Source organism: Takifugu flavidus, chromosome 2 (assembly GCF_003711565.1).
Source record: "Takifugu flavidus isolate HTHZ2018 chromosome 2, ASM371156v2, whole genome shotgun sequence".
Classification (NCBI taxonomy): Eukaryota; Metazoa; Chordata; class Actinopteri; order Tetraodontiformes; family Tetraodontidae; genus Takifugu; species Takifugu flavidus.
Window position 1 is genome coordinate 16,880,163 of NC_079521.1, and position 24,753 is coordinate 16,904,915.

Below are 24,753 nucleotides of genomic sequence, written 5' to 3' on the forward strand. Positions count from 1 at the left end.
TTTCAAGTATGTCTGCTTTATTAAAAAAATAGTGTCACAACAGAAACATGGTACAAAGACACAGTAACAAAAACACCTCTGACATCTTTGAATCGTCTCACCCCCCCCCAACAGAATCCTACATGCTTGTTTTTCCTCTTAACTTCTTCTAAAAGCCCTTAAAAAGCACAGAGCCTGTCTGGACAACTGGGACCACGATGGACGACGGTTTTCGCAGCCTGGTAAGAGGCCACGCGGGGTTTGTCTTGCAACAGTATTGACACGTTAAAAAAAAAAAAACATGTTGGTCACATTAAGTTTTAAGAGTTAAGTGTAGAAACAGTCAATACATAAAAAATAATGAAATGTCAGGCGTGTATTTACAGGGAGGGGAGGGGGAGAAGACGCCACCGAAATTAGTTGCACGTTTAATAAAAAATAATAATAACTTACATGGGATTATGACCTAGAAATCAATAAACATTCAACAAAACAGAGAAAACGTCACGTATTTAAATAGAAAAGAGGGTCGGGTAAGTTTGCTGAACTCGCTGTGCAAATTCTGAACTGTCTTGAGGAAATGCACGTGTTGACGTAATGCCGTTGGCCTCGTTGTCTGCGTTAGGAACTAGCGCTGGTAAGGAGTGCATACTTTAGAACGAAGTGCAAAGGAATTGCTTTTCCATGTTGTGCATTAAAATCTCTGAGTTTTTGGTGGTCTCTTTAAGCAGCAATAACCTCTCCTTGTAGTAAAATATCTGATAAAATTCTCTCATAGGTTATTCTCTAGTGACTCTAAACTTGAACCCACAGTTTGATTGGCCAGTGATATTGCTTTGATTTACAGCTTAAGAAGGATACGGATCTCCTCGGTAGTGCAGTCCTCGAGTAAATCAGCTTATCTTTGCTTTGTTCCCTGCCAGAGGCACCGAGGAGGGAGCTGATAGCCGAGGCCGGCGGGTTTGATGTGCACCGACGCCGGACTGACTGGCTGCGGTGTAAACAGGCGGAGAGGTGTGATCGGACGGGATTCGTCCTCCCCTGCCAGGCACTTTGTTCTCTGTGATCCCCGAATTTAAGACATCTGAGTGCCGCGTCTCTTCCCTCAACGCCCTGACAGCACCTCCCCGGTCCACGCCGAGGTCTGCGGCTCAGGCGTCAGAGATGCAGCTCTGGATTTTGTCCATCCACAGCTGAGCGCTGGACGCGTCCGAGGCACAGAAGTTGTAGACTCGCTTGCTGGTTTTCAGCTGGAAAAGACACGAAGATGGACGGAGGAGGTTAGCGCGCCACACGAGAACCTTTGGTTCCTGGCAGAAAGGCTCCTAAAGCCCCGGGAAACCCGATCTCCCCTTCTGCTCCTTTACCAGCCGGCCACCAGCAGGAGGACACCCCCCCCCCCCGTCCCCACGTGGTCCTGCTCAGGGTTTCTACCTGTTCAGAGGACATTTTGCTGCCCCTGTTCCTCGCACGCTGATGACGGCGTGGTGGTAGCTCAGTCTGTTGGGAACTAGGCTGAGAAGCGGCGGGTCAATGGTTCGAGCCCCAGGGCAGACAAAACGTGGAAGGTGCCGTAAAACCTTCGGAGCATTGCCAAGGTACCCTTGAGCAAGGTGCCGACCCCACAAAAGCTCATTAAGGGTCCTGTGATGAAGTGGCGACCCCTTTGTGTCCCCTCCCCGTGACCCCGGTGCTGATGTACTCACGTCAAAGAACGCTTTCTCGCTGATGTGTTTGGGAGCGCCGATGGTTGGCGTGGCGATCATGACGGACTCCACCTCCGCCAGGTCAATGTGGCCCCTACAGTTGGTGTCTTCGCCGGTGTCGTAATACCTCAGCTGTGGGGAGGCAGAAGTTAAAGCTGCGGTCGGTCGCCGCGGCCGCGCGCGTCGCTATGGTCTCACCTGATGCTTCGTTTTGTCCAAAACAAACCAGCGAGGCTTCCAGCCCTTCAGCAGCGCTCCCCGTTTATACAGGATCCCCTCGTAAGACCTAAAAATCAGATCGCTCTCATGTTTCTGTGCAAATATCTGTCGTTCATTGCTGTAAAATGAAGCTAATAAAGTTCGTATGATTTATAGGTCAAACATCGGGCAGGAAAACAGTCATAAAAAGCTTCCAAATGCTTCAGCGCTGGCACTGGGGCATAATTACACACTGAATTTAGCAGAGAACAGGCAATCCATGCAAATATGAAACACACCATAGTGAAGCTCTGACTCATCCTGCTGGAACAGTGACTTTTTATTTGTCTTGGGCCTCGGAGAGACCCCCACCCACCTGTTCTCCTCACTCTTGGGGGTGAACTGGTTGTAAAGCGTGGCAGCGCGGCGGTTGATCCCATTGGACGTGGCGGCGCTGTGGTCCTCGCCCAGGCCGCTGTCTGGCAGGTGCAGCATGGAGCGCCGCTGGAAGGCCTGCAGGCCGGACGTGGGAATGAGGCCGGAGACGGACACCGTCTGTTTCACGAGCTGAGGGACGAAGCGGAGATAATAACTTGTTTACACACCCGAACAACAGTGAGGAGCAGAACATCGTCCTTCGTCCAGACGCACATTTCCTTCCTGCGCGAGGTCCTCCTGAATGCTGATTCGGACTCGTTCCAGGGTTGTCTGCCATTTTTCAGCGCCCTGGTTCAACTCGCCCTCCAGCCTCTCGATGTCCTGCCGACCACGACAACGATTGTGACGCCCCAAAAAATAAAAACCCGCCGACTTCTAAGATCGTAGCCATCTTACAGCCAGAAGTTTGGTGATGGCGTCCGGCTGGGCGTGGCTAACGCTGCTGTAGCACGGCCACACGATCCTCCTCTTGCTGTTGGCGACGGCGTCCGCCTCCTCGCAGCCGTGCGTCTTCACGGCCGTCATCCTAGTGTCGTAGCAAGGCCCCGTGGACAGAGTCTCATCGGTGAAGAAGTCCCATTTGCTCAGGCTGGGGATGCTGATGGAAGGCTTCAGGATCACCTGCCAAACAAAGAGTTTAACCAGGACGAGATGAGGAGAACGCTGAGTTTTTAGCTGCTGCAGAGCTACTTTACCCATTAATGAGTGTGCTCGTGGTCAGAATTGGTGTGTGATGTGCAACGTCGATAGTAACACTTAATTGGAAGGGATGTTTTGACATCAAGCGCTTTTTTTATTCATAATTTTGTTTGTTTTTATCAATCTTTGAAGCTAGCACCGTTTAGCACTGGAATAATGGACCTCAGATACATGACATATTGTACCTCAGCTCTGCTCCAACAAAGTTCATTGGTAGTTCAGATTAACACTGTGCTTAATGGGAAGATTGATTTCATTCATTAAAAGCTGATTGCGATCATTTGATATACACGAGGACACAAGAGAGACGTGGTTCATGCGATAGCCGCGTGCTGCAGCTGTTCACTGCCAGGCGGAGGCGGACTAATGTTGCACCAAAGGGGGTCACCTCGCTCTCGGGGGGGCTGTACAGATAGTTGAAGAAGATGGGGCTCCTCTTGTGCATCCTGCTGATGTGTTCCCAGATGCAGATGCCTCTATGGGCCTGCTTGTCACCTTTGTCCTCGAACAGCAGGCCTGAGTGAAGACACAGCAGAGAAGCAATTCAGCGCGCGAGCCAAATCCTCCCCCCCCAACCCCCCCCCCCCCCCCCCCCCCCCCGCCCCCCGTGGGTTCAGCTGATGTAACCCTCCAGTCAAAATGTTCTGCAGCTCAGGAAAAATGGTCGCCTGCGTTAATCAACCTTCGCTCATTTTCTCCATCAATCTAAATAACTGCAGGACGATCTCAGATAACAACGAAATGAAACTGACCGTGTTCCAAACGCTCATAGTCCGAGTCCAACATGAAGTTCTTAAAGCGACTGGAGATGTGGTGATAGGCCAGGAACTTCAAGTAATACTGATTAAACTCAAACTCCAGAGGATGTTGCTCCAAAACCTGCAGGGATATAAAAAGACAGAGAGAGACAGTTAGAGAGGGTGGAGGAAGGTCAGAGTGTGTGCGACAGCTGGATCACATCCCCCTCGCATGAGACAGGAAAGAACGTCTCCAGTCCTTCTGAAGGCAAAGGTCAGTGATATCATCACTGCCAGACACAATCCAGACTGAACCAGCAGTTCTGGAACTCCATTGTTCCCGTCCTGGGGTGTGAGGTTTCCAGCGGTGGAGAAGTGTTGAATATTCGGGGCCACCTGGGTCTACTGGCAAAAACAACAGCTGTTTTGGAGATGAGGCACTTCTATTTTCAGCTCTGTTCCCAAACCCGCTCTCCTCCTGTTTACAGATCCCCAGACCCCGAGACCCCTGCCAGAGTGTCTCAGTGGCCAAGGCAAAGACAAATGCAGAAACTATGTGTTGATGTAAGCGTGCAGGGGTGGATCTGTCTGAGCCCCCCAGGAGGAAGAAAAACCAAAAAAAAACCCTCCACAATTAGCATTTCATTCATAACTGCCTCAACCTCCCATCGCTGCCCCGAGCCTCGCAATCCCCAGACCAGCACTTTTCAACACGCCGCTCTAAACACGCACTCAAACGATGAGAGGACGGCGAAACACGCGATCGCCGGCATCAGCGGACGCCTGGGCCCGGGGGCCATCTGGGCAGCAGCCTCTCCGCACGCCTCATGGTGCAATACGCTGTTGGAATTACACATCCAGAGTTAAGAAGTGCAAAACCGAACCACATGGAAATGCCTAAAATATTGACAGCTGAGTTTCTCGCCTGCGTCGTCCTCTCGCCTCTTTGCTGCAGAGGAATGCAGTGAGCTCACGAGGATGGTATGAATTCTGACGTGTCGGGGAGGAAAAGTGGAACAAGGTCACGTAGCGCAGAGGAGAGATGCTCGACTGTGTGGCGGCGGGAAAAAAGTCCCAGCCTGTGCAGTTTTACGGGTGAGGCTCTCGGTGCTGAGTGTGTTTTCACTTATTTAATCCACAGACTTTAGAGAGGACAGGGAATAACTACCGCCCCCTGGTGGAAGGCTGAAGTTAATGAGTTACCATCATTTTAATTAACACTAAAACTCTAGTCTTTAAATTAACCTTTATTGAAGAGTATTTGCCATCTCATAAAACAGGGTAAAGCAGCGTGATGGGTTTATTTGGGGGGGTCACAGGCCGTTAAACCTGCCTTACCTGGTGCACGCAGTCCAGGAACTGCAAGAAAATAGGTGTGAAGCCGCTGCCCTGGCTGCTGGGGCTCAGGTTGCTACGCTGGCTGAACTTGTGGCCAAAGGACAGCCACTCTTTCTCCAGCAGCACCTGGAAACCCTCTAGAGTCCGGTAGAAGGGATCACTGAGCAGCTGCACCAAAGACACCACCTGTAGAGAGGGAGAGAAGGGGGGGTGGGAGTGATGACAGGGTTTAATCCGCAGCACCGACGGGAATAACAACAAAAGGATGCATGGATATCAAACAGCTATACGTTCTAATAAATCCTTCAGATTTTTCCTGGAAAGTCCAAATGTGATGATTTGACTAATTTCTCTTTATCATCTGCTAATGAGGAGTTTGTCCTTAAGTGACTGTGGACGAAGGGTTACAACCTGGTACTGATATTCAAAGCTGATAATGGACAAAGGAACTTTTTTTTTTTGCCGTAGTTAATTGATTTAAATATTAAATTTAGCGTCTCTCAACACACAAAGTCTCTCTACCGCCCCCGGTTGGAACCACTTGTCTACACTTGCTAGGCCTGCTTCCCTGCTTGGGTCTCTTCCAAGTCTACTGATCAAGCGTGATGCGTTTGGAATGAGTGGGAATAACTTTCATGGCAACCCCTCAGGGTGCAAAAAGAACATTGAGTCCAGAGTGGCAGAGAAAGCCCCCAGAACTGCAGGAAGACCCGCGTGTTGGCCACAGAACCACCCTCACAGTTAAACCAGCAGAAATATTCGCTGCCCCTTTGAGCCAGACGAAAGGGGGAGGATGGAATTCTTTACATACGCACAGATTAAATCCATTTTGACTTTTATTTGCGCTGCTTTGTGTTAAGTTTCTAATGATTTGGGTTTTAAGTGTTGGGAAAAGGGTGCTGCAGCTCTTAAAAGCCCAGTTAAAAAGTCCTGAGCATCACATTAGACCAGACCAGGTTTTCTGACTTTCCTTTAGCTGATATTAATTTAAACTGACATTAATTGCTCAGTTTTAAGGTGATTGTTTAGGGTGGTGTTGGGTCATCTCCCAGTGTTTCTCAAGTTTCCCTTGTCAAGTTGTTCAGATCTGTTTAGATCCATTTTACAGCCCCAGAAGAACCCTTCAGCTCCAAATTAATCTTCTTTTTTTTGCCATTTAAAGCATTATCCCAAAAATTGTGGGTTCAATAAAAATAAAGAGAGGAATGCACGCGAGGTGAGCGGAGTTTAGGAGCAAAGATGCTTCCCTGTCCTGTCTGCTGGGGATCTGCGGAGCATGTGGGGCTCGTTTGTGTGGACAGATCTGGCACGATGGATCCAGGCGAGGACGATGCTCTGAGCCGAACACGTGCCGAACACATGAAGTCCCACAAGTTTGTTTTTGAGTGGCAGCACGGGATTTTCGAAAGACTCTAAACACGTGTGTGGGACACTTTTGCAACACACACCTGCTTTGCAGAGCTGCTTTTTTTCCCCTAATATGGGAAACATGAGCTAAAGCAGTAGATATGTGATAATATGCTGACAGAGGCAGTTTACTAGTGTTGATCAGGATCAGAGCTGACAGGCATTTGTGCGCAAAGACTGAAAGCAGGTTAACATCAACAGCCCACTCACAAGCACACACATATGCAATCTCAACCTTTAAAATTCACATTTAATTCTAATTTTGTGATGGATGGATGATTTTAATGCTCCTTCTTTCAGCTTCAGAACCTGAGAGCTGACGACAAAGGGCACCTCTGTGTTTTTGTTTACACAAACCTCCACCAGGCAGGTTATGTTTCTGGCTCCATCTGTTGGATAGTCTGAGCTCTCTGGATGCTCATCAGCTTCCTGTATTCTTTACTATTATTTGCTAGTCTACTTAATCTAATAAAAACATAAAAATGAGCCAATGGTTGATGGACACGTGCAGTAAACCTCTGTTTTGCCTCCGTTCCAACAGGTTTGTCTTGTGTGTGTTTCTTACTTGTGTACTGATGTCCCAGCCATCTTCCAGGCTCAGCAGGACAGATGAGCCGCTGTCCAGAAGCTCCACCAGAAACAGCGCCAGCTGCAGGATCTTGTGTAGCTGCGGGAGACGGGCATACGTGCACGTGAGCATATGTACAACCATAAACAGCTCACGCTGAAACACAGTCCAAAATCCTCTTCGTGCATGCGTTCCCATGAGAAATGTTTGTTGTCTCTGAGCGGTTTCTCACAGAGGTCAATCAAGATAACCAGATAATAAGAACTACACTTTTATCCCATTAATGCGAGTCTGTTCCCCTGGGAAAATGGCTTTAGGCTGGATTTATTCATTATGAGAATCTCATACATGCCTGATGAGCGGAGTAAGACCGTCTGAGATCCTTGACAAATGCACAGTTGCTCTTCCCCCTGCATCCGCTCACCTGCTGGATCCATTCAGAGTCCTCCAAAACTTTAAGGAAGGAGTCTTCGGCGTCGTTGGAGGTGGCGCTGGGAGCGCAGGCTCTCAGCAGCTTTTTGAAAGAGGCTTTAACCTGTCGCGTTTCGGCAAACTCCACAGGCACCAGTTCACAGTTCAGACAAGAGTCCAGGCGAAGGCCCTGTGTGGGAGAGACAAAAGCAAATATTCTTTTTTCATTCTAGCACAGATAAAGACCAAGGCTTCCTCTGAAGCTCCTCCTGACCGGGTACGGATATCTGCTGGAGTCTGCAATTCATCCAGAATCCATGAAATAAATTGTCCTTTAAATGAATTCACACTTCAACATGAGCAAAGTGAGCGAGCAACGCCACAGCCCCCCCCCCCCCCCCCAAGCCTTGTCGTACTGTTTTCTAATGCCTAAAATCTATTTATTATTTGTTATCTATTCATTTCTTTCCTTTCCTCTACACAACAGCACCTTTTCAAGACACCATTGCAAAACGTGTGCATGTATTCTATTTAAATTCTGTTTTTAAAGTAGTAGTTGAAATTTTACACAGTAAGAACATCATTAAGCAGTGAGTTAGTCATCACAGGAGATAAATGTTGCTCTTCCATTTGCAAATAGAAAATCTATCAATGCTTTTAAACTGGATATTGAGAATGAAAACAATAAAGCCCCCCATCCTCACCCTTAAATGAGACTTTTCTCCAAAGATGTAGAGAGCAGCCTGCTGTTTGAGGAGCTGAGCCTGCAGACTGCTGCTACCCACAGGGGGCGCCAGCTCCTTCCCTGCCATCCTGGCTCCCACGTCTGGTGTCGCCGGGTGCTGGCTGAGTCTGCTGCTGGAGCGCAGGCTGGCCCACATGCCTGCAAACACACACATGCAGACCCAAGTTACACACATGCGGGGGCTGCCCCGTCAGATATACACACACTGTCAAACACACTGAGGCCTCATGACAAACAACAGAAGGCATGCAGACTAGGCTTACATGCGTGGCAGAACAACAGCGATTATGTAAACGTGCTTCGTTCTTCTAGCCTGACAAAAAGGCAGATGCCTCTGTGAATCCGGGTGTCTTGAGAAATTAGAAGCAGAAGTTGCTGGAATTTCTGAGCAAGTCAATAGGTCTAAAAGCCAGTTCTCAGAATACCACGCAATACCGTCCAAAGAATCGACCGCTGAGAGGAAGGAGGATTATTTTTCACCGTGTCCCCGTTAATCACTTTTCAGCGAACTCAACACCGACGTTGGTGTTTGCATCTGGAGCAGTTACGCAGCATCAAATCTGTGACCTAAATGTAAAGATTCCTAAAAAGCCATACGATTAACTGTAATTTACGTGGCGTTACACCCGACTGCTGCAGCTTAGTCACCACAACCGTACACAGTAACTGAACACTAAACCTTTTTTCTGTGGGCTCGATTCAATTCCCGTCCGGTCCCCTTCACAGAATACATGAAGGATCAACAGGATCAGTGAAATAGGATCAAAAGGGCCAATTTTGGGTGATTCATGACTCCATTTTTATGACAAATGGCTTCCATGGCTTTGCAGAGCATCCAGCAGAATAACAACAGAAGGAGCTGCAGGGAAGCATTTGGTGGGAAGCTCAGGTTCCACGCGAGCACCCACCAAGTCGGTTAGTGGCGAGCCAGTTTCTGCTGCACCGTGCAATATAATATAGGGCAGGAAGAGATTAACGAGCTGGTTAAATGAAGAGAGCGGAAGAAAAGGGTGACGATGTGGAAAGAAATCAAGGGCGGGCAGGGAGAGGGAGCGAGGGGCGGGATCGGACTATACCTTGATTGTGGATTCTTTCCTTATTTGCAGGTTTTTGGTTTGAGTGAGTAAACAGTTTATCTCTGTACTCAAGCACTGGAGTTTACAGAAGGCAGGGGCAGAAGATGAGGGCCAGGGTATGAAAAACATCAAACCACATCAGTATCAGGCAAACATAACCAACAGCTTCACCCCCCCCCCCCCCCCCCCCCCCCCCTTACTGACCATTTCAAATAAAAGAAGCAGATCTAAGGAGTTACAGTTCAGGGATGATTTTGTTGAATTATTAGGATGAATATCAAAACATGCATGTTTTTCTACTGTTATGACTGATGGCATGAAAAATAAGAGCCCGATGATTTTTTTTCTTCTGGCGGTTACTCAGACGTGACACATTTTGTTTCAGAAGCATGTGATGTCTGGATCAAACAGGACTGGACTGGTTTGCATACCGCTTGTTCTCCCGTTAGGCATGTTTACAGAGGTCCACATTACAGGATTTAATGACATGAACCACAATTGGCAGGGTTAAGTTTTATGTGGAAAAGTTGTTATCTGAGTGCACCAAAAGGCTGCAAATAGGATTCAGCGTTACAGAAAAATCAAGGGGAGCAAACGGGAGAACTGCACAAGTCAAGTCTTGGACCTCTGTCATTTTTGTCATTTATTTGGCCAGATTCTGGCGAAATGTGTCTGGAAATACAAACTCTGGTTCCACGGAGGGAAAGAATGCGTCCCACCATTAAAACTGTGATTACTACTGGATGTGTTTCAGTCATGTGGTTAGAAGATAAAAAAAAAAAAAACCCTCTGCAAATGCTATTTAATTAATACCCACAGATGATGCGTCATCTTTTCCAGTCTTCTGAAAACTGCTGATTCAGTTTCAGAAACAATTTCACCTTTGACTCTCATCTGCAGCGGTGACAAACAGCTTAAGCTCGTACCAACACCGAGCACAACATGTGTCCGAGGCATAACAAGCAGCGCTGGTGGGGAGTTTACATTCCAGTTTACGCTGTCACATCATCTGCCAACTAAAAAGCAGACTTAGCTGTCCAATAAGTAACAAATATGCTTCCCTTCAGAGAGATGGTGAGGCTAAAATACTCTCCGGACTACGGTCGTGCACCTCAGCACCTCTGGTATTTCCCAGTTCATCCAGCACCAGGAAGGAAGGCACACGGCACGACGAGTAAATAAACAGGGGGGCAACACTCACCTCCTCGGGTAAAGCTATTTGCGAATGGGATGTCTAAATGGACGGGAGCCATCTTTGGTATCCTGGATGTCCTCCTGTCGATGCCTAAAAATTGGGACAGCGCGAGTGTCAGAAACAGGAAAGTTTATCGGGACCACGAAACAGGAGGTTGACTAATCATCCGCAAACAAGAAAACAAACAGGACATGGTGGTTGGTGGTTGAACCACAAATAACACATATCTGTCCGTGCGAGTGTGTTTACTGGATGAACAGTGCTCGTGAGGAGACAGATGTCAGGATGTCGGAGACAGATGTGCAGGGCAGTGATCTCAGGTTGTGCCGTGATCCTTACACAACCTTTTATTGTATTAATTTCCTTTCAAATGTTACCAAATCTCAGATTCATTATTTCTTTCACACAGTCCGCTGCGCTCCGTCCCAAACAAAGATAAGTAGGTGAAAAAAAATCAAAGGAAGGAAGAGGAACGCTTGCCCAATGGCAGAAAAGAACAGCAGCTTGAGCGAACAAAAATAATTCTCAAGAATGCAAATCTGCAATTTTTCTCCTTATCAGAAGAAATGAACCCTCGGTGGCCTCTGGCCCCTCAAAACAAATGAGACGGATTTTTTTCCCACGCTAGAGCCATGGCAGGGAAAATAAGGCCAACCAGGAGCTATGATGTTAGTTTAGATTAACATAAAGGTCAGGCTGAGGTCACAGGTCAGCGTACTAGAACATTCTGCTCAGGTTTGGAACGTACCTGGGGAGAGGCCAATGAGGGAGCGGTTCGACAGGGTGTTGTTTCCATTGGTTTTGAAGTAGACGGGGATGGAGTCAAGGATGGCCTGGAGGTACTTTTCTTGTTCAAGACTGCTGGATGAATCTGAAGACGATGCAGGCGCTAAAAAACACGACAACAACAAACTTATTTTCCGTTTTTTTTTTTTTTTACAAAAAGCTTTAGCGTTCACAAGGCACACCTGTTGAGGAGGGGTTCTGCGACTTGAACAGTCCCACCACGCTCTTGCCATGGAAGCCTCCTGAGCGGAGCAGCACTGCTTTCGTCCGCGGGTGCTTCCAACAGACGACTGGCAGGCGGTTGTGCCTGTAGCAACGGGCCACTTTGTGCAAACTGCTGTCTTGTACTGCCTGAGGGACGACCAACAGGCCCGGGTAGCTGAGGGAGAGGCGGAAATGAAAGCAAATTTCGACATTTCTTTCATTATAGGGACGAGAAAAGTCGAAATGGACTGAAATGCTGAGCTGACTCAATGAAGTTTGGCTGTTCCATTGATAAATACTAAAGTGAACATTTCCAAAATCAGCTTTTTGAGACAATGATACCAGCAGGCCCACAAAACCCCATGAACCGTGAGCCGCTCCAGTGGGCTGGGATTAGCACGGCTCAGTTGGATCGGCGGGTTTTTAAAATAACACTTCTGCTGCTAAAAGGCACTTAGGTGTGCAACCTGTGACGTGCGTACCTGCGGCAGAGAGAGTAGAGCCTGTTCACGGCCGTGATCCTAAACTGCTCGCCTGACTTGGAGCGAGACGAGCTGGCGGTGATGGTGCCGAAGCCCAGACGCTGGTAGTCACGGAAACAGGACTGCTCCACCAGCTGCTCCATGGTGGACTTCTCTGAGGCTCGCAAGGTGCTGGTGGGCAGCAGCTCCCCGTCGTCTGAGACTGAAACACAAGCCAGCAAATTGGTGCTTGTTTGTTTTGGCCTTAATACCTTTTTGCTGTCTTGATCCGCAGCTATTTAGTTCCCTCACTAGAAATGTCATCATCCTCGTGCCAGGTCATTCGGCTGCCTCTGTCATTTTTCTTCAGGGTACTCTGGCTGCCTCGGCCCATGGTGATCTTTCCAGCCCTCTTTGCACCCTTCACAATGGTTTTGGACAGTGTTCTACGAGGAGAGCAAGACAGCCGCTGGTTGCGTTAATAAGTGGTAACGGCCACGATCAACGGCCAGGTCAGAACAGTTTGCACTGAAACCGAAGGTACCTCAGGCCAGTGTTCCTCTCTTTCTGCTTTGGAAGGATGAGCTGGGGTGTCGTTTGTCCGGCGGCAAAAGCGAAAGAGCTGAAGATGGACTGTGGGTAGCGGATCCTCTGGACGTGTTTTCTGAAGATCTCCACCATTTCTGAGCTCACCTCCTCGTCAAAAGCCACTTTTATAAGCTGTAGCAGATATTACTGGGTATTGAGCAAGCACTAAATTCCGACACACACAGTTCAAGACCCACCTTTATCGGCCTGTAATGCTTTAAGAGTAGAGCTGCTAAAGCTCCCAAACCCGTTGGTTAAAAATAGACTATAATGCAACAACAGAGCTCAGACTTACTAAAAGCAAAGGCCGCAGATAATTGTTCAATGACATTTTCCTCTATTATTAATTCTATATTTCTGTAGCAGAAACTCACTCAAGATTTCAGCTTTTACCCGTTTTTTTGTGCTTTTACCTGAAATGATGCAGAGCGAAGCTGCAGGCCCTCCTGCAAGTTCTGCTGCAGCTGGTTCTGGATGCTGATCTTCTTCTCTTTGGTGAGTGAGGACACCGGAAAAGCTCTGATAACTACCTGCTCCCCCACTGGAACACAGACCAACATCACATTAATGACAGGACGGGTGCAAGATGCTGCTGGCAGAAAAATGGGAATCATTCCCATTGATCCACTGTCACCGGGCTGTTGTCGTAATCCATATTTACCCAGTGGATCGTGTGGGATGCCTTTGAAAATGATGCGGTAGGTTGTAAGAAAGAGAGCTCCCTCTGCTGGCAGGATGTGTGGGCCCCCCAAGAGACCCCCAGTAGCTTCCTCCCTGCCATCAGGGTCCAGAAGCACCCGCAACCCCTCTGACACCATCTCCTCTCCAGGAAGCAGAGTTGGACGGAGAATCTTGGGCTAGTGGGAAAAGAGCATAGAACAATGTATTGCATGAGGGGACATGGGGCTGCGCAAAAACACACAAAAATGAAAAGAAACTTCCATATATGCACACATGGTACATGAACAGATCTGTCAAGATGTTACTCCAAATGCGGAAACATCTGTCACTGAGTCAGACTTTTAAAAGTGCCAGGAAATCAAGTGAATGTTAACACGTCAATTCCCAACGCTACAGGACTTCGATACAGAAGAAGCTTTGACTCACATGCACATCAGCCCGTTATCGAAAACACACATTTTGCAAGCACACACAGAATTTGATGGCATTGGAAAAAAACCTACAAAACTGCCAACAAAATCATAATCGCGTTCTCTGGCTGCTGGGGCAAAAGTCTTAATCTGTTTTTCATATAAAAGATTTGCAGCTTATCAAATTTACAGAACCAGAACCACGCCATGATTTCAATGTTTAGAGAGCTAAGTTATGAATTTTTACTCTTAGGTTATCAGTTCAATCTTTACTGGGTCACTTTAAAAATCAGAAAAAGTCTTATTGAGTCATTAATCAATTCAAGTTTATCACGAGATGCATCAAAATGACAGACTTCCCTGTCGTTTCCAAAGAAAACCGCATGTTTTATGAAATAAACCAACTTACAGACTGAGCTTTTGTTTTCTTATTGATTAACATTAAACACACCCAGTGCAAACAGTGTTTGGGGTAACTAACGACCTTATGGTGCCTGAACTCTTTAGGCACCCAAAGCCTGGTTGGAAACACTCAGTTATTCCGCTGTCATTAATATAAAGGGACATTAGATCATTCACAGCACTTCTATAAAGACCTCAGCCAATAACCCTGAGCACCTCATTACGGCCTCAAACTGTCTTTTTTGTTCTGCGCATCAAACGTGTCCATTGTTTTTACTTTCAGTGTCCTGTCATGATTCTGGGATGTTGTTCCATTCACATTTTCACACATTTTAGTATTTGGAATGCCGCTCACGTCAAGCGGTCCAACTTGGATGTCCAAACACATAAAAGTTTGTAATGTTAGCTACGTTTCACAGCAGACATCCGGCCCAGACTGCTCGCCATCGTCTCCGGTCCGAGTCGGTGTGACATTTTGTTGAGCGAATGAAAAAGAGCCCGAATGTAAAAGAAATGAGCGGCACAGCAGGGACCAAAAGACCAAATAACTGTGCTGATGTGCAGAGAATACACTCTGCACACCATCCAATGCTGCTTTTAGGCTTTCAAACTTCCCACAGCTCTTACATCTATGATGTATCAGATATAAATCTTGGCTATTTCAGTTTCTCATTCCTATCTTCACATCTTAACCTGGCTTCCACTCTTAGAGCTGTGTGACCTTTGCTTTCAGGGGAAACATTTTCTGGTGAATTTTTAAGTGGGGGTGAAAAAGTTCAACATGAATAATGTGTTTTATTTGCCAGTGACCCAGACTCTCAGTTCTAAGCCGGGATATAACTGTCTATATTTCAAATGTAGTGTTTTTTTAACCTCCGGAACACTCACCTTCTGGATGGGGGGTAGCCTCCTGCTCTCTCTGTGAACCGCCTCCAGAGCCTCCATCTGCATAGCTACGATGCCTGGTGGTCAAAAGCCGAGGTCGGTTACCATATGGACACACACACGAGTGCACACGCACGGCAAGAACAGAGAAACACATGCATGTCCACACATCCTTAAAAACAGAGGGGGTATTTACAGGTTATAAGGCCTTAATAAGTCAAAAGTTAATCAGCTTAGAGGCCTCAGTTACTGTTGTCCTGAGCTGAGAATACTCACACACACACGCACACACAACTGTCTCGGTATAAAGCTAATGGAATTGGGCCAGTGGCGACGCATGAATGAACAGTGTGATTACTCTACCTGGGATCATGCTGTGCAAGCTCTTGATGTGCTCCTGGGTAATGCCGCTCTCCGTGCAAACTTTGTCGATGAAGCGCGCAACAAACCTGACCACAGAATTGGCCACGTCGCTGTTCTCGGAGTCCTCGAACCCGCTTTCAGTGTCGAAGCTCTCTGCAACGCTGCCGGCGATGCTGCGAAGCGCGGAAGGAAAGGAGGAAGTTCAAGTGACGGCATCCAAAACGTGATACAATTGGAGTTCGGAGGTTTAACGTGTTGACAGAAATGGGATTGAGAGTGATAAAAAGCCGCCTGGCATAAGAGTTTTAGCGGTTTTCACCAATCGTTCAGTCTTTATTAAACCGGACAAATGGGTCACATGAGATGGTGATGCAATGTTCCCTCCGGGTTGACAAAATAAAGAATGTTGAAATCAAAATATCTTATGTGAGAAATAAACATGTCTGGGGTACAAATTTGAGAGAAAGCTTCCACATAAACAAGTTATTGGCTGAAGTGATCCCATTTCTGCCTTGGTCAAACTGAAACACATCAAACAAATGAGAACTTTGTGTTCTGACAATTAAGGAACAAACCCTGACATTCAGTAAAAGGAATGGATTTTCTTTAACCCTCCACGGCAAAAAGGATTTCCACAGATGTCACGTCGGCACACTACGGTCCAAAAAAGCTTCCCTGTGGGTTTTAACCATCAACAGAAGTAAATGGGGCTCAATCTGATCTCTGCAGTAGCAAAGTAAGCCCCAAGGATGGATGTGGGTTGGAAACAGCAAAGGTTCCGTGTTTCATTTGGCCAAATACCGAGGTATCATGTAGACTGTGGGTTAAACCGCATCCACCTACATACTTATCATCACCTTATTAACAGTAGAACATTTATTCCCAAATACTCGGACCTGTTCTTGCCGTTTCCTCCAGATGAAACTGATTGTTTTACCTTACAAAAGAGGAGCGAATGAAGGGGAACACTAGGAAAGTTTTGATATTTGTGGACAGAAGCATGCAAGTTATATAACAAGAGTGCAGTGCTGCGTCTCTGCTGCCCTCCTCACCTGTTGGTGACGATGCTGTTGCTGCCGCTTTCCCAGTCGGCGACAGGTGTGTTTCGAAGCAGCTTGTTCTTGCTGGTGTCCAAGGGAACTAGTAAATAAACCATAAGGCTGGCGTAGTGGATGGCCTGACTGAACACAGTGCTCTCCTCATTCTTCACCAGCCCCTGCTGCCTCTCCTTGCTTAGATTGGGCCACGAGCGGAGCTGCTCTGCTGCCAGGTCCATGGCTGTCTGCTCCCCATCTTTGTCTGCAGAGGCCCCTGTATCCTGGGGAGGTCAAAGCAGATTTTTAAGATTTAAGATTGTTCTGTAGGGTTGATCTGAGTATACATGGTTATCCATAGTATTAGCTACCCTGAGTTAGCATTTGCTATGGGAGGGTTAGGTGTTGCCAAATGCTTCAAGTCCAATAAATGCATTAAAACATGGTTTTGACACCTTTCAGGTATTAAGATCCACAACTTCCACGTTGTTTTTTAATTTTTCTTCTTACCCGTAGCCTGACAGTGAGGCCCATCTTCTCCTCTGAGGAGTTAAGATAAAGGGCTCTGATCTGACTCTGGACTTCGCTGTAGAAAGTGGCTTCCCAGAACTGCTGGTTGGTCCAGATGGGATGGTCCTGAATGCAAGTGTAAGCAAACTGGTTGACTCCAGGACCCAGTTTCTGCAAGACAAAACACAGATATTGTTGACACAAGACAATATTTGGAACTGTGGAATAATTTTGTTCCTTTTTTTCCCTTCCTTTTTCTGCAGGCTATTGCAAAAATTGATCCTGCCCTCTACAGCATTCACTAGTCATTCATCTTGCATGGGTGGCCACCTGCAAGACCCAGGCCTGTTATTTGATTTGCTTCCGATTTCTCCCATTGGAGTCTGACAAAACACAGCAGCTTCCATTATCACTTCATAGTTTACCTTTGCTGTTCAAGAACTAGAGTGGTTATTGTAATTATGATGGCCAGAACTAACAGAGCTCCAGTCCCAGTGTGACAGGCCAGACGCCAAAAATAAGGAGTGCAGAGAGGGCACGCAGGGAACAAAGAGGATGGAGAGCTAATACCTAACTTCAAACACTGATAAGATTAAACACTTTGTGGAACTGTAATCAGCCCATCCTCATTATAAACATAAGTGAGTTAAGATTATTATGAAATGCAGAAGCATTTAAAATAGTGTTTTAGGCTTTCCCGAGCGAGAGAATTTGAAACTTTAAAAGTCAAACAGATTATATATATATTATATACCGGTATACGTATATTGATGTATCACTGGGAATATGATGGGCTCATCTCGATATGCACTGGAAACAGGATGAAGCAGGATGACAGAATAAACCAATAATACCATAATGGAACACAGCAGATTCCCCCAATCAAGTCAACCACTCGTTGACCGAATTTTATTGGAAAAGAGAGGCTTTACCTCTACCCACAAAAGAAATCTCTCAACACAACTCAAACTTATTTATTGCTGTGGCATTTGAACCTACTGCCACCTTCGACCCTTCCACCTGCAGCCTTTTCTCTAATAGACATTTAATTTTATGCTGTGCTAAATAATCATTCCTAAGCTAAACCTTGAAATAATGAGTACTGCTCTAGGAAAACACCGACGTTGACGTTGCTAACTGCTAACCGGAAACTGAAAAGCCAACATTCCGAATGTGCCGATTATTATTTGGGAGATACCTGAAAATGAACTGGAATAGAACAGTAATAAATCATAAGATAAACTGAGAACATGATGAACTGAAGCCTTCGGGATGGAAGTGGTCCACCTCTCACAGCAGTATGTTGGTGCTGTGTGCAGATCCTGTGTGGGTGTGCGTCCACACTCAGCATGGCTGTTCCTTATTCACTTGCCAGATATGCGCAGGTCACACTGACCGAGGTCATCTCTTCCCAATATGATAATACACTGATCCTACAGAGACAGTCACAAAACAGATGGTGAAGGAGGAAGATGGGAATAGAGAGAAGAAAGGAGGGGAAAAGGAGGAGAAAAGCAAAGTAGGAAGTAAAGATGAAGGCAAAGGAGGGAGTAAACACTGAGTGGGCCAATCTGGTTGTGTGCTCAGTGCAGGGGAGGAATGCAAGATGGAGGGAGAGAGGGTGAAAACAAACAGACAAACACAAGAGGGGATAAATGGAAGAGAATGCCACGTACACGGCAGAGGAATGAGGCTATCGGGATCCCGGAACTGGCCATGAACTCTAGGAGACTATCCTACAGGTCATCATATGATGGACTGTGGCCTCCGATTATTCGGCAGACAGCGTCGCACTTGTCAAGCGTGTCAGGCTGAGAGATGTTGCATGTTGTCACTGAGCAAAGACGCTCTGGCTGATATGTGACCAGCCTTGGGGCAGCAAGATTATTTCCAAGTGTTGTGAAGAATTCACAACATTCCTGAATTGCAGATACAAAACACTTGTTATTTCTGGTCCTTTGTGGGGATGCATGCCTGACCCATACGCAATCCATCTCCTCACAACAAAGTGTATTATGAAAAGCCTGCGTGCATCACGAAACCATGGAAAGAAATCTGCTCATTTAGACCCAGATTTTCACAGTAAAATAAATAGAGCCAAGTCACACATAACACGGAGTGTCTCTGAGACGCAACCGTGGAAACACACACAACCAATTAGGCCGAAGAAAGTAAACAACGAGTCTCTGAGTCAAGTGCTGGACATGTTTGGTACGTAATTTCCCCACAAGGACGTCCTATAGCTGTTGGCCAGCACGCACGGCTAAATCACCGCAGTGCATAGGAATGCTAACAGTCAAGTGCTCATGCCGTCAAAGTCATCCAGAGTGTCTGTACTTCAAATTAATTCAAATAGATCAAATGTCATGTGAGGCTGTGGGAGACAGAACATCAGGCCCTGAAACCTGTCCATCCTCTGATAAGCCCCGCCCAAGCTAGATAATGAACGCCAGAGGAAAGGTCAGAGAATGACAAACAAATGTTAACGCTCACAATTAACAAAGAGCCACTGTGCAAAGGGTCTGTGACATCCTGGTAAACTTTACCTACGTTGGCCTTATGACGTCATATTTTGGTCAAAACCTCTATCAGAATGCCATCATTCAAATGTCCCGATCTGATGAAAACTGATATAAAAATACGACGTGTAGGTCAGAAAGACGCCTGTCTCGATCCAGTCATCCGACACTCCATAACCTTGACTTAAGGGTCAAGTAAGAGCTCTGTGTCCACAAGAAGACAGTGTCAGCCCACAAAGTCTGGCCAGCACTTCCAAACAGGGGCTTGAGTAATGTCTAACTGGAGTCCTTTAATGTCCAGCGCCTGAACAGACAAGGACAATGTTTTACCCAGTTTGGCATGCAGAGGCAGTGGAACAACACGTGGGTGTCTCATGATCATATAGTGCAAGAGTTATTTTATCATAGAGCAAAATTAAAACTGGGACTATTAAAATATTTTGTTTCATGAGAATGTGTAGGGAAAGGTAAATACAGTACTCCAAAAGGTGCACGTTTAATGTCAAGGGTCCTTTAAGGTGGTTGTTACATGGTGACATAAGCAAATCAATGATTTATTTCATAGTAAGAAATAAAGTATGAACACATGCATCCAATATGAGCTGCACAACCTTGTGTAACCTTGTAACAATATACATCTGTTTTTTTCTATCATGGACTTAAAATATATTTAGCACGGGCTAATTGCTGATACCCAAGATCCGATTATGTCACGCATGAGCCCAAATTAATGTTCATGAGAGAAATACTATGTAAATGTAAATGATTGGGATGGATTTTTCCCTAGAAAAGTGTGTGACTGGAATAAAAAAAGATCAATTTCTTTGTGATAAATGGTGCGCTGCATTCATTACATAAGAAAGAGCAACGCTCCACCTTAAAACCTAACTGGGGCACCATCAAACCACTTCTAGATTATTACACAACAAACCGCCCGCAATGGACAAAGAATGTGCACTGGCTGGAAAACCTCAAAGGAAAAAAAAAAAGCCATCGATTGTCCTAAGTGAGTTTTGTCAGCTTGTTGTTTCATTCCATAACAACCATAATTGAATAAAATGAAAGAAAAAGAACAACTGATGGATTTAAGGATATGAGGAGAATGAAATCCTCTGCACCCACCCATGATGACAGCTGCTGGAATCCTCCATTACCAAGCTTTCCTACGCGCTCATTTTCACGCCATGATCCTGGCCGAACGAATGCACAAAGATTACAGAATCAACTGGCAGCGTCCTGCCTGACCTCACATTTCAATCTCTGGGTGAGGCAGGTCTCAAACATGTCAGTGGTTTCAGTCATCTTGAAACGCCTCTCAGCCTCTAATTAGCCACAAATAATAGAAAGAGGCTGCAGAGTTCTCCGTTGGGTTACTCTGTAATGTTGGTTTGACCATGTGAACACACACAAATTATCCAAGCAGTTGCATCAGGATGATGAGTCATGCGGCGGTCGAGCGGTTCCAGGTCAGCCCATTGGCATATCGAACTGGTACCCGGCAGAAAGCCCATGTGGACAGTTATGTCTGTCCCCATAGCAACAAGTAAGCCGTGGGGATCCACTGTGTTGACAACATAATTTGGAGACCTTAAACAAGTTGATCGGAGCATGTATGTGCTCGGAGGTCAGTAAAAGGTCAGAGGCCGAGGCCGACTTTACTCAACACGAGCACAGACTTGTGTCGAGCGAATTCTGAGACCGTTTAGCTTTCAGAGACTGGGAGAACGCTCCAACGAAAGTTAAATACTTACTGTTTTTGCTGTTTTATTTGAAGCTTAGCTGCTGGTAAACAAACAACACATTTTATCAGCTGTCACTAATCCTGCAGACAAACAAAGGGCCAACCAGATCTATGAAACCCACCGTGCAGGGAAACAAACCATGACTCCTGTGACCCTGAGCAGGTAATCTGATTAAAACTGTCCAACTACAGCTCTTTCAGGTCTTCAGACACACTGCTGGCCTGACGAAGCACCTCATGATGGACCGATGGCAACAGTCATGTACCAGATATTTGCCATCACTGCTGGAAATGTCTGTGTTGAATTTTTTATTTATTTTTTTTATTTTTAATAGTACTGAGCTTTTTTTGTCTATTGAAAGAAACCTTTCTCTACCTCAGCACGGGTTGCAGGCCTACCCCGATGTCCTGATCTAATAACCCGGGATGTAGTTTCAAATGAGAAACTTTGAACAAAACAAGAAAAAATCTCTATATTCATTGAATGTAACATAAAAGCAAACATGAGTCGCCGTATCTACCACACCAGTAGCATAAATGCTAAAAAAAAAGTGCTTTTCTAGCACATATTGTTCACTAAAGAGAGGAGTTAGACATATTTTATTTAGTTCCTTACCCTGTAAAAGGCTGTTGACAGGGGCAGCAGTGCGGCGGCTACAGTATACTCCTCTGAGCTGGAACAGTCCTGTGGGTGAAACAACAGGAGATGAGTGACGACAGGACCGAACACAGCAAGAAACATGGTACATGTAGCGTGCACGCGTTCATCTCAAAGCACAGAGTTCCAACAGAGCGCTTAGACAGGCTGGGACAAAAAAATCTAACACAGGTGGACGCATCCTTTTGATATATAAAGCATGTTGTTACATAAATGCTGCTGATACGCTGAGAGGGGATGTAGGTTAAATCATGACGGGAAACCTGATGATGCGCCTTTTGGCTTATGGTTGGCGACCTTTACAACACGGCGGCGCAGACGTATAATCTTGGATGAACACCAGGGCGGCGATATTATCTGAGGCGTTCACATAAAGACACTCTGTCCTCTTCAATTTCACAGTGGTGCGTTGAAAAATTTGCCCTGCCAAAACCACCCAATTATTGTGACATATGCTTTCAATAGCCTTATATAATGCAAGCGTTGGGGGGGGGGGGGGGGGGGGGGGGGATGTGTTACTGCCTTCAATTTATTGGTAATTTTATGTTTTGCATTCTTGAGCAGGACTTTGAGACTCTTTGAAAGTAACTGCACAAAATTCAAACCTTTCGGCAATAAAAAGCTGAGGCCGTTTACCAAGGAGCCGCAACAAACCAGAAATTTGTTACTCAATCTCACGATGACCACAAAAGGTCTATGTGTCTTTGTATTTGGGGCCTTTTCATGTCAAAGGAGCAACATTCGATGGTGGTTTCAAAACAAATGATTAACAGCACATTAAGAGGCTAAAGGAAGGGGTCCTTTAGGGTCCTTTTCTGGCACAGCTCACAGAGACGGGCAAAAACAGAAGAAAAAAAGGAGTTGAACTCAAAAGTGCTTAGCAGGAAATTGGTACTTATCTGTGGGAAGCTTTTGGGCTTTATCGGCTCGTCTTTGTAAATGGCCAGAGGAAACTTCAGTGCAGAGCATGGACCAATTACTGGACTGTTTGTGACCGAGCGGCATACAAAATGTTCCTCTAGGACTAAAACAATGCCTGACACATTTATTTTTTAGGACAACATTGGGTTTTAAAGATGCCTTTTTTTAATGGCAGAGTAAAACTAAAATGATGTAACGTACAACTATAGGGAAGAATGCCGCAATTCCTGATGGCAGCCTGTAATTGGGAACTCTGTTACTGCCACGAGGGGAGAAAATATAAAACATCAGTTTCACACATGAAAGTCTGACCCCCTGTCAACTAAGCAACATAGTTCCTGTTTTATTTGTCCCTAATTTTTCCCTTTGCATTTACTTGGGCAGCAGTAAAACGTTTGAACAGTCCCAAAGTAAAGTTTACTGGCACCCATAACAATGCAGCAGGTCATCGGAGTTTCCTGGACCCAAGTCAAAACAGAACAAGACGTGGAAATGCATCGAAGTCACTAAAAAACTAGTGGAGAAAACACCACCGGACAAACAAAGAGAAGCAAATGTGAGGCGCTCGGGATTGGTTCAGACTGGCAGCTCTCACAAAAACACAACTTATTATCTCCTAAAAACCTTTGCCCCAGTCCCCCACAGACAGACAGCAAGGGAGAGCTTAAAATAAATGAGGGTCGATGCACATTTTCAGAGATAAGAAGTGGAATCAGAACAGGTCTGAGATAAAATTAGGGAGTAATCGCTGCAAACCAACGCTGCCAAAGGTGAGATTTTAGTAAGTATTGTTAACAAAATCAACAACGTGCCAGACTAGAGCAAATGCCATGTAACATTAGCGAGTGATGAGAGACTGTTTCACCTCCTCACATTTCTGTTTATATCACCCTGCTTTCTTCTTTCTTTCTAACGTCTCCCCCATCATTTCACATACATTATAGCTGCGATGACTAAGGCAGCTACTCTGTGTCAGACACGCATCCAGGGAGCCACAAACAAGAATTCTGTGTATGTGACAAAAACAGAGGATGTGAAGAAACAGCGGCTTCCTGTGCGTTTCAGCTTGAATATTTTTTACGGGAAAAGCTGCAAGGTGACTGCAAGGGGCTGTTTTTGAGTCATTTATAGCTAGCGACATTTAAAACATGCTAAACAATAATGAAGCCAAAGATTTGAAAGATTAATTGTGGAGGGAATGCACATTAGATGCCATAAAGAAAATGATAAACTATTTATTTTATTTATTTACCCATACATAAGGATGGCCAGTAAGATGGGAATAACGCGACCCCACCATGTGACCCTTTATATCAATGCTGTGGCAGAAAGAGGCCATGTTCTCACTGCAAGAGACTAAAATATGATGTAAAATATGCAAACATGGCATGTAGTCATCTTCCTACAGTAAAGGAAATGTTCAAAGTGATTAAACGGAGGCCGACAACATTTTTCCCCCCGCACAGGGGTCAAAGGCCACAGATACAGTTGATAGTTAAAACAGCTAATTAACTGAAATTTCACGTGGAAGAGTCATTCTGCAAATGGTTCTGGGCGCTCTCCACACCAGAGGGCCAAGCTGAGGATCCTACAGTGTTCCTGGACTCCATGCCACTGGAGGAGGGTCCTATCTACCCCCCGCACTAATCCCCTCTCACAGTAAACTGCCATTGAGTGTGTGTTTTTGAGCAGCATCATGAGGCCCTGGGCCATGAGAGAGCAGAGCACAGAGGGCTCATAATCCTATCGTACAGGAAATGGTTGGGATGCCAGGATACATCCACAGCACGAATTATTCCCCCACATGGCTTGCACAACATTTACTTGCAGAGCCTGGAACACACGCACAGGGAAATACTGAGTGCAATTAATTCAAATAGGCTAATGACATTCTTGTGTGATTCATGGTGAAACAGCTCCGATAAGAAGTGCAACAGATGCCTGAGCAGGAAAAAGCCATCGCTGTAAGTAATCAACACGGCATTCCTGAGTGTGTATCAAGGCTAATTTGCGCTGCACCGGGAAATGTTAGTAAAATAAAAAAGTGGCGACGAGGGACGGTAAAACTATTACCTATGGATTTCCGTCTTGAA

At 45.9% G+C, this 24,753-nt stretch overlaps 1 protein-coding gene across 3 annotated transcripts in view; it reads right to left on the reverse strand.

The window, feature by feature from the left end:
- sbf2 (SET binding factor 2) overlaps window positions 1-24,753 on the reverse strand; it is a 59,247-nt gene continuing 34,494 nt past the window's right edge. For 2 of the 3 annotated variants that reach the window (XM_057024257.1, XM_057024251.1), the window contains exons 17-42: window positions 21,698-21,766; window positions 16,822-16,992; window positions 16,330-16,595; window positions 15,278-15,450; window positions 14,918-14,991; window positions 13,198-13,393; window positions 12,950-13,077; window positions 12,493-12,668; window positions 12,261-12,394; window positions 11,970-12,171; window positions 11,466-11,662; window positions 11,246-11,386; window positions 10,504-10,587; window positions 9,303-9,377; window positions 8,186-8,364; window positions 7,495-7,671; window positions 7,068-7,169; window positions 5,096-5,281; window positions 3,773-3,899; window positions 3,409-3,536; window positions 2,718-2,942; window positions 2,535-2,642; window positions 2,260-2,450; window positions 1,884-1,971; window positions 1,686-1,817; window positions 1-1,229 (exon numbers count right to left, since the gene is read on the reverse strand). In XM_057024257.1, coding sequence (XP_056880237.1) covers window positions 1,131-1,229; window positions 1,686-1,817; window positions 1,884-1,971; window positions 2,260-2,450; window positions 2,535-2,642; window positions 2,718-2,942; window positions 3,409-3,536; window positions 3,773-3,899; window positions 5,096-5,281; window positions 7,068-7,169; window positions 7,495-7,671; window positions 8,186-8,364; window positions 9,303-9,377; window positions 10,504-10,587; window positions 11,246-11,386; window positions 11,466-11,662; window positions 11,970-12,171; window positions 12,261-12,394; window positions 12,493-12,668; window positions 12,950-13,077; window positions 13,198-13,393; window positions 14,918-14,991; window positions 15,278-15,450; window positions 16,330-16,595; window positions 16,822-16,992; window positions 21,698-21,766 — 3,828 coding nt within the window. In that variant the 3' untranslated portion in view covers window positions 1-1,130. The remainder of the gene's footprint in view (window positions 1,230-1,685; window positions 1,818-1,883; window positions 1,972-2,259; window positions 2,451-2,534; window positions 2,643-2,717; window positions 2,943-3,408; window positions 3,537-3,772; window positions 3,900-5,095; window positions 5,282-7,067; window positions 7,170-7,494; window positions 7,672-8,185; window positions 8,365-9,302; window positions 9,378-10,503; window positions 10,588-11,245; window positions 11,387-11,465; window positions 11,663-11,969; window positions 12,172-12,260; window positions 12,395-12,492; window positions 12,669-12,949; window positions 13,078-13,197; window positions 13,394-14,917; window positions 14,992-15,277; window positions 15,451-16,329; window positions 16,596-16,821; window positions 16,993-21,697; window positions 21,767-24,753) is intronic. The other variant, XM_057024263.1, reaches the window with a different exon arrangement.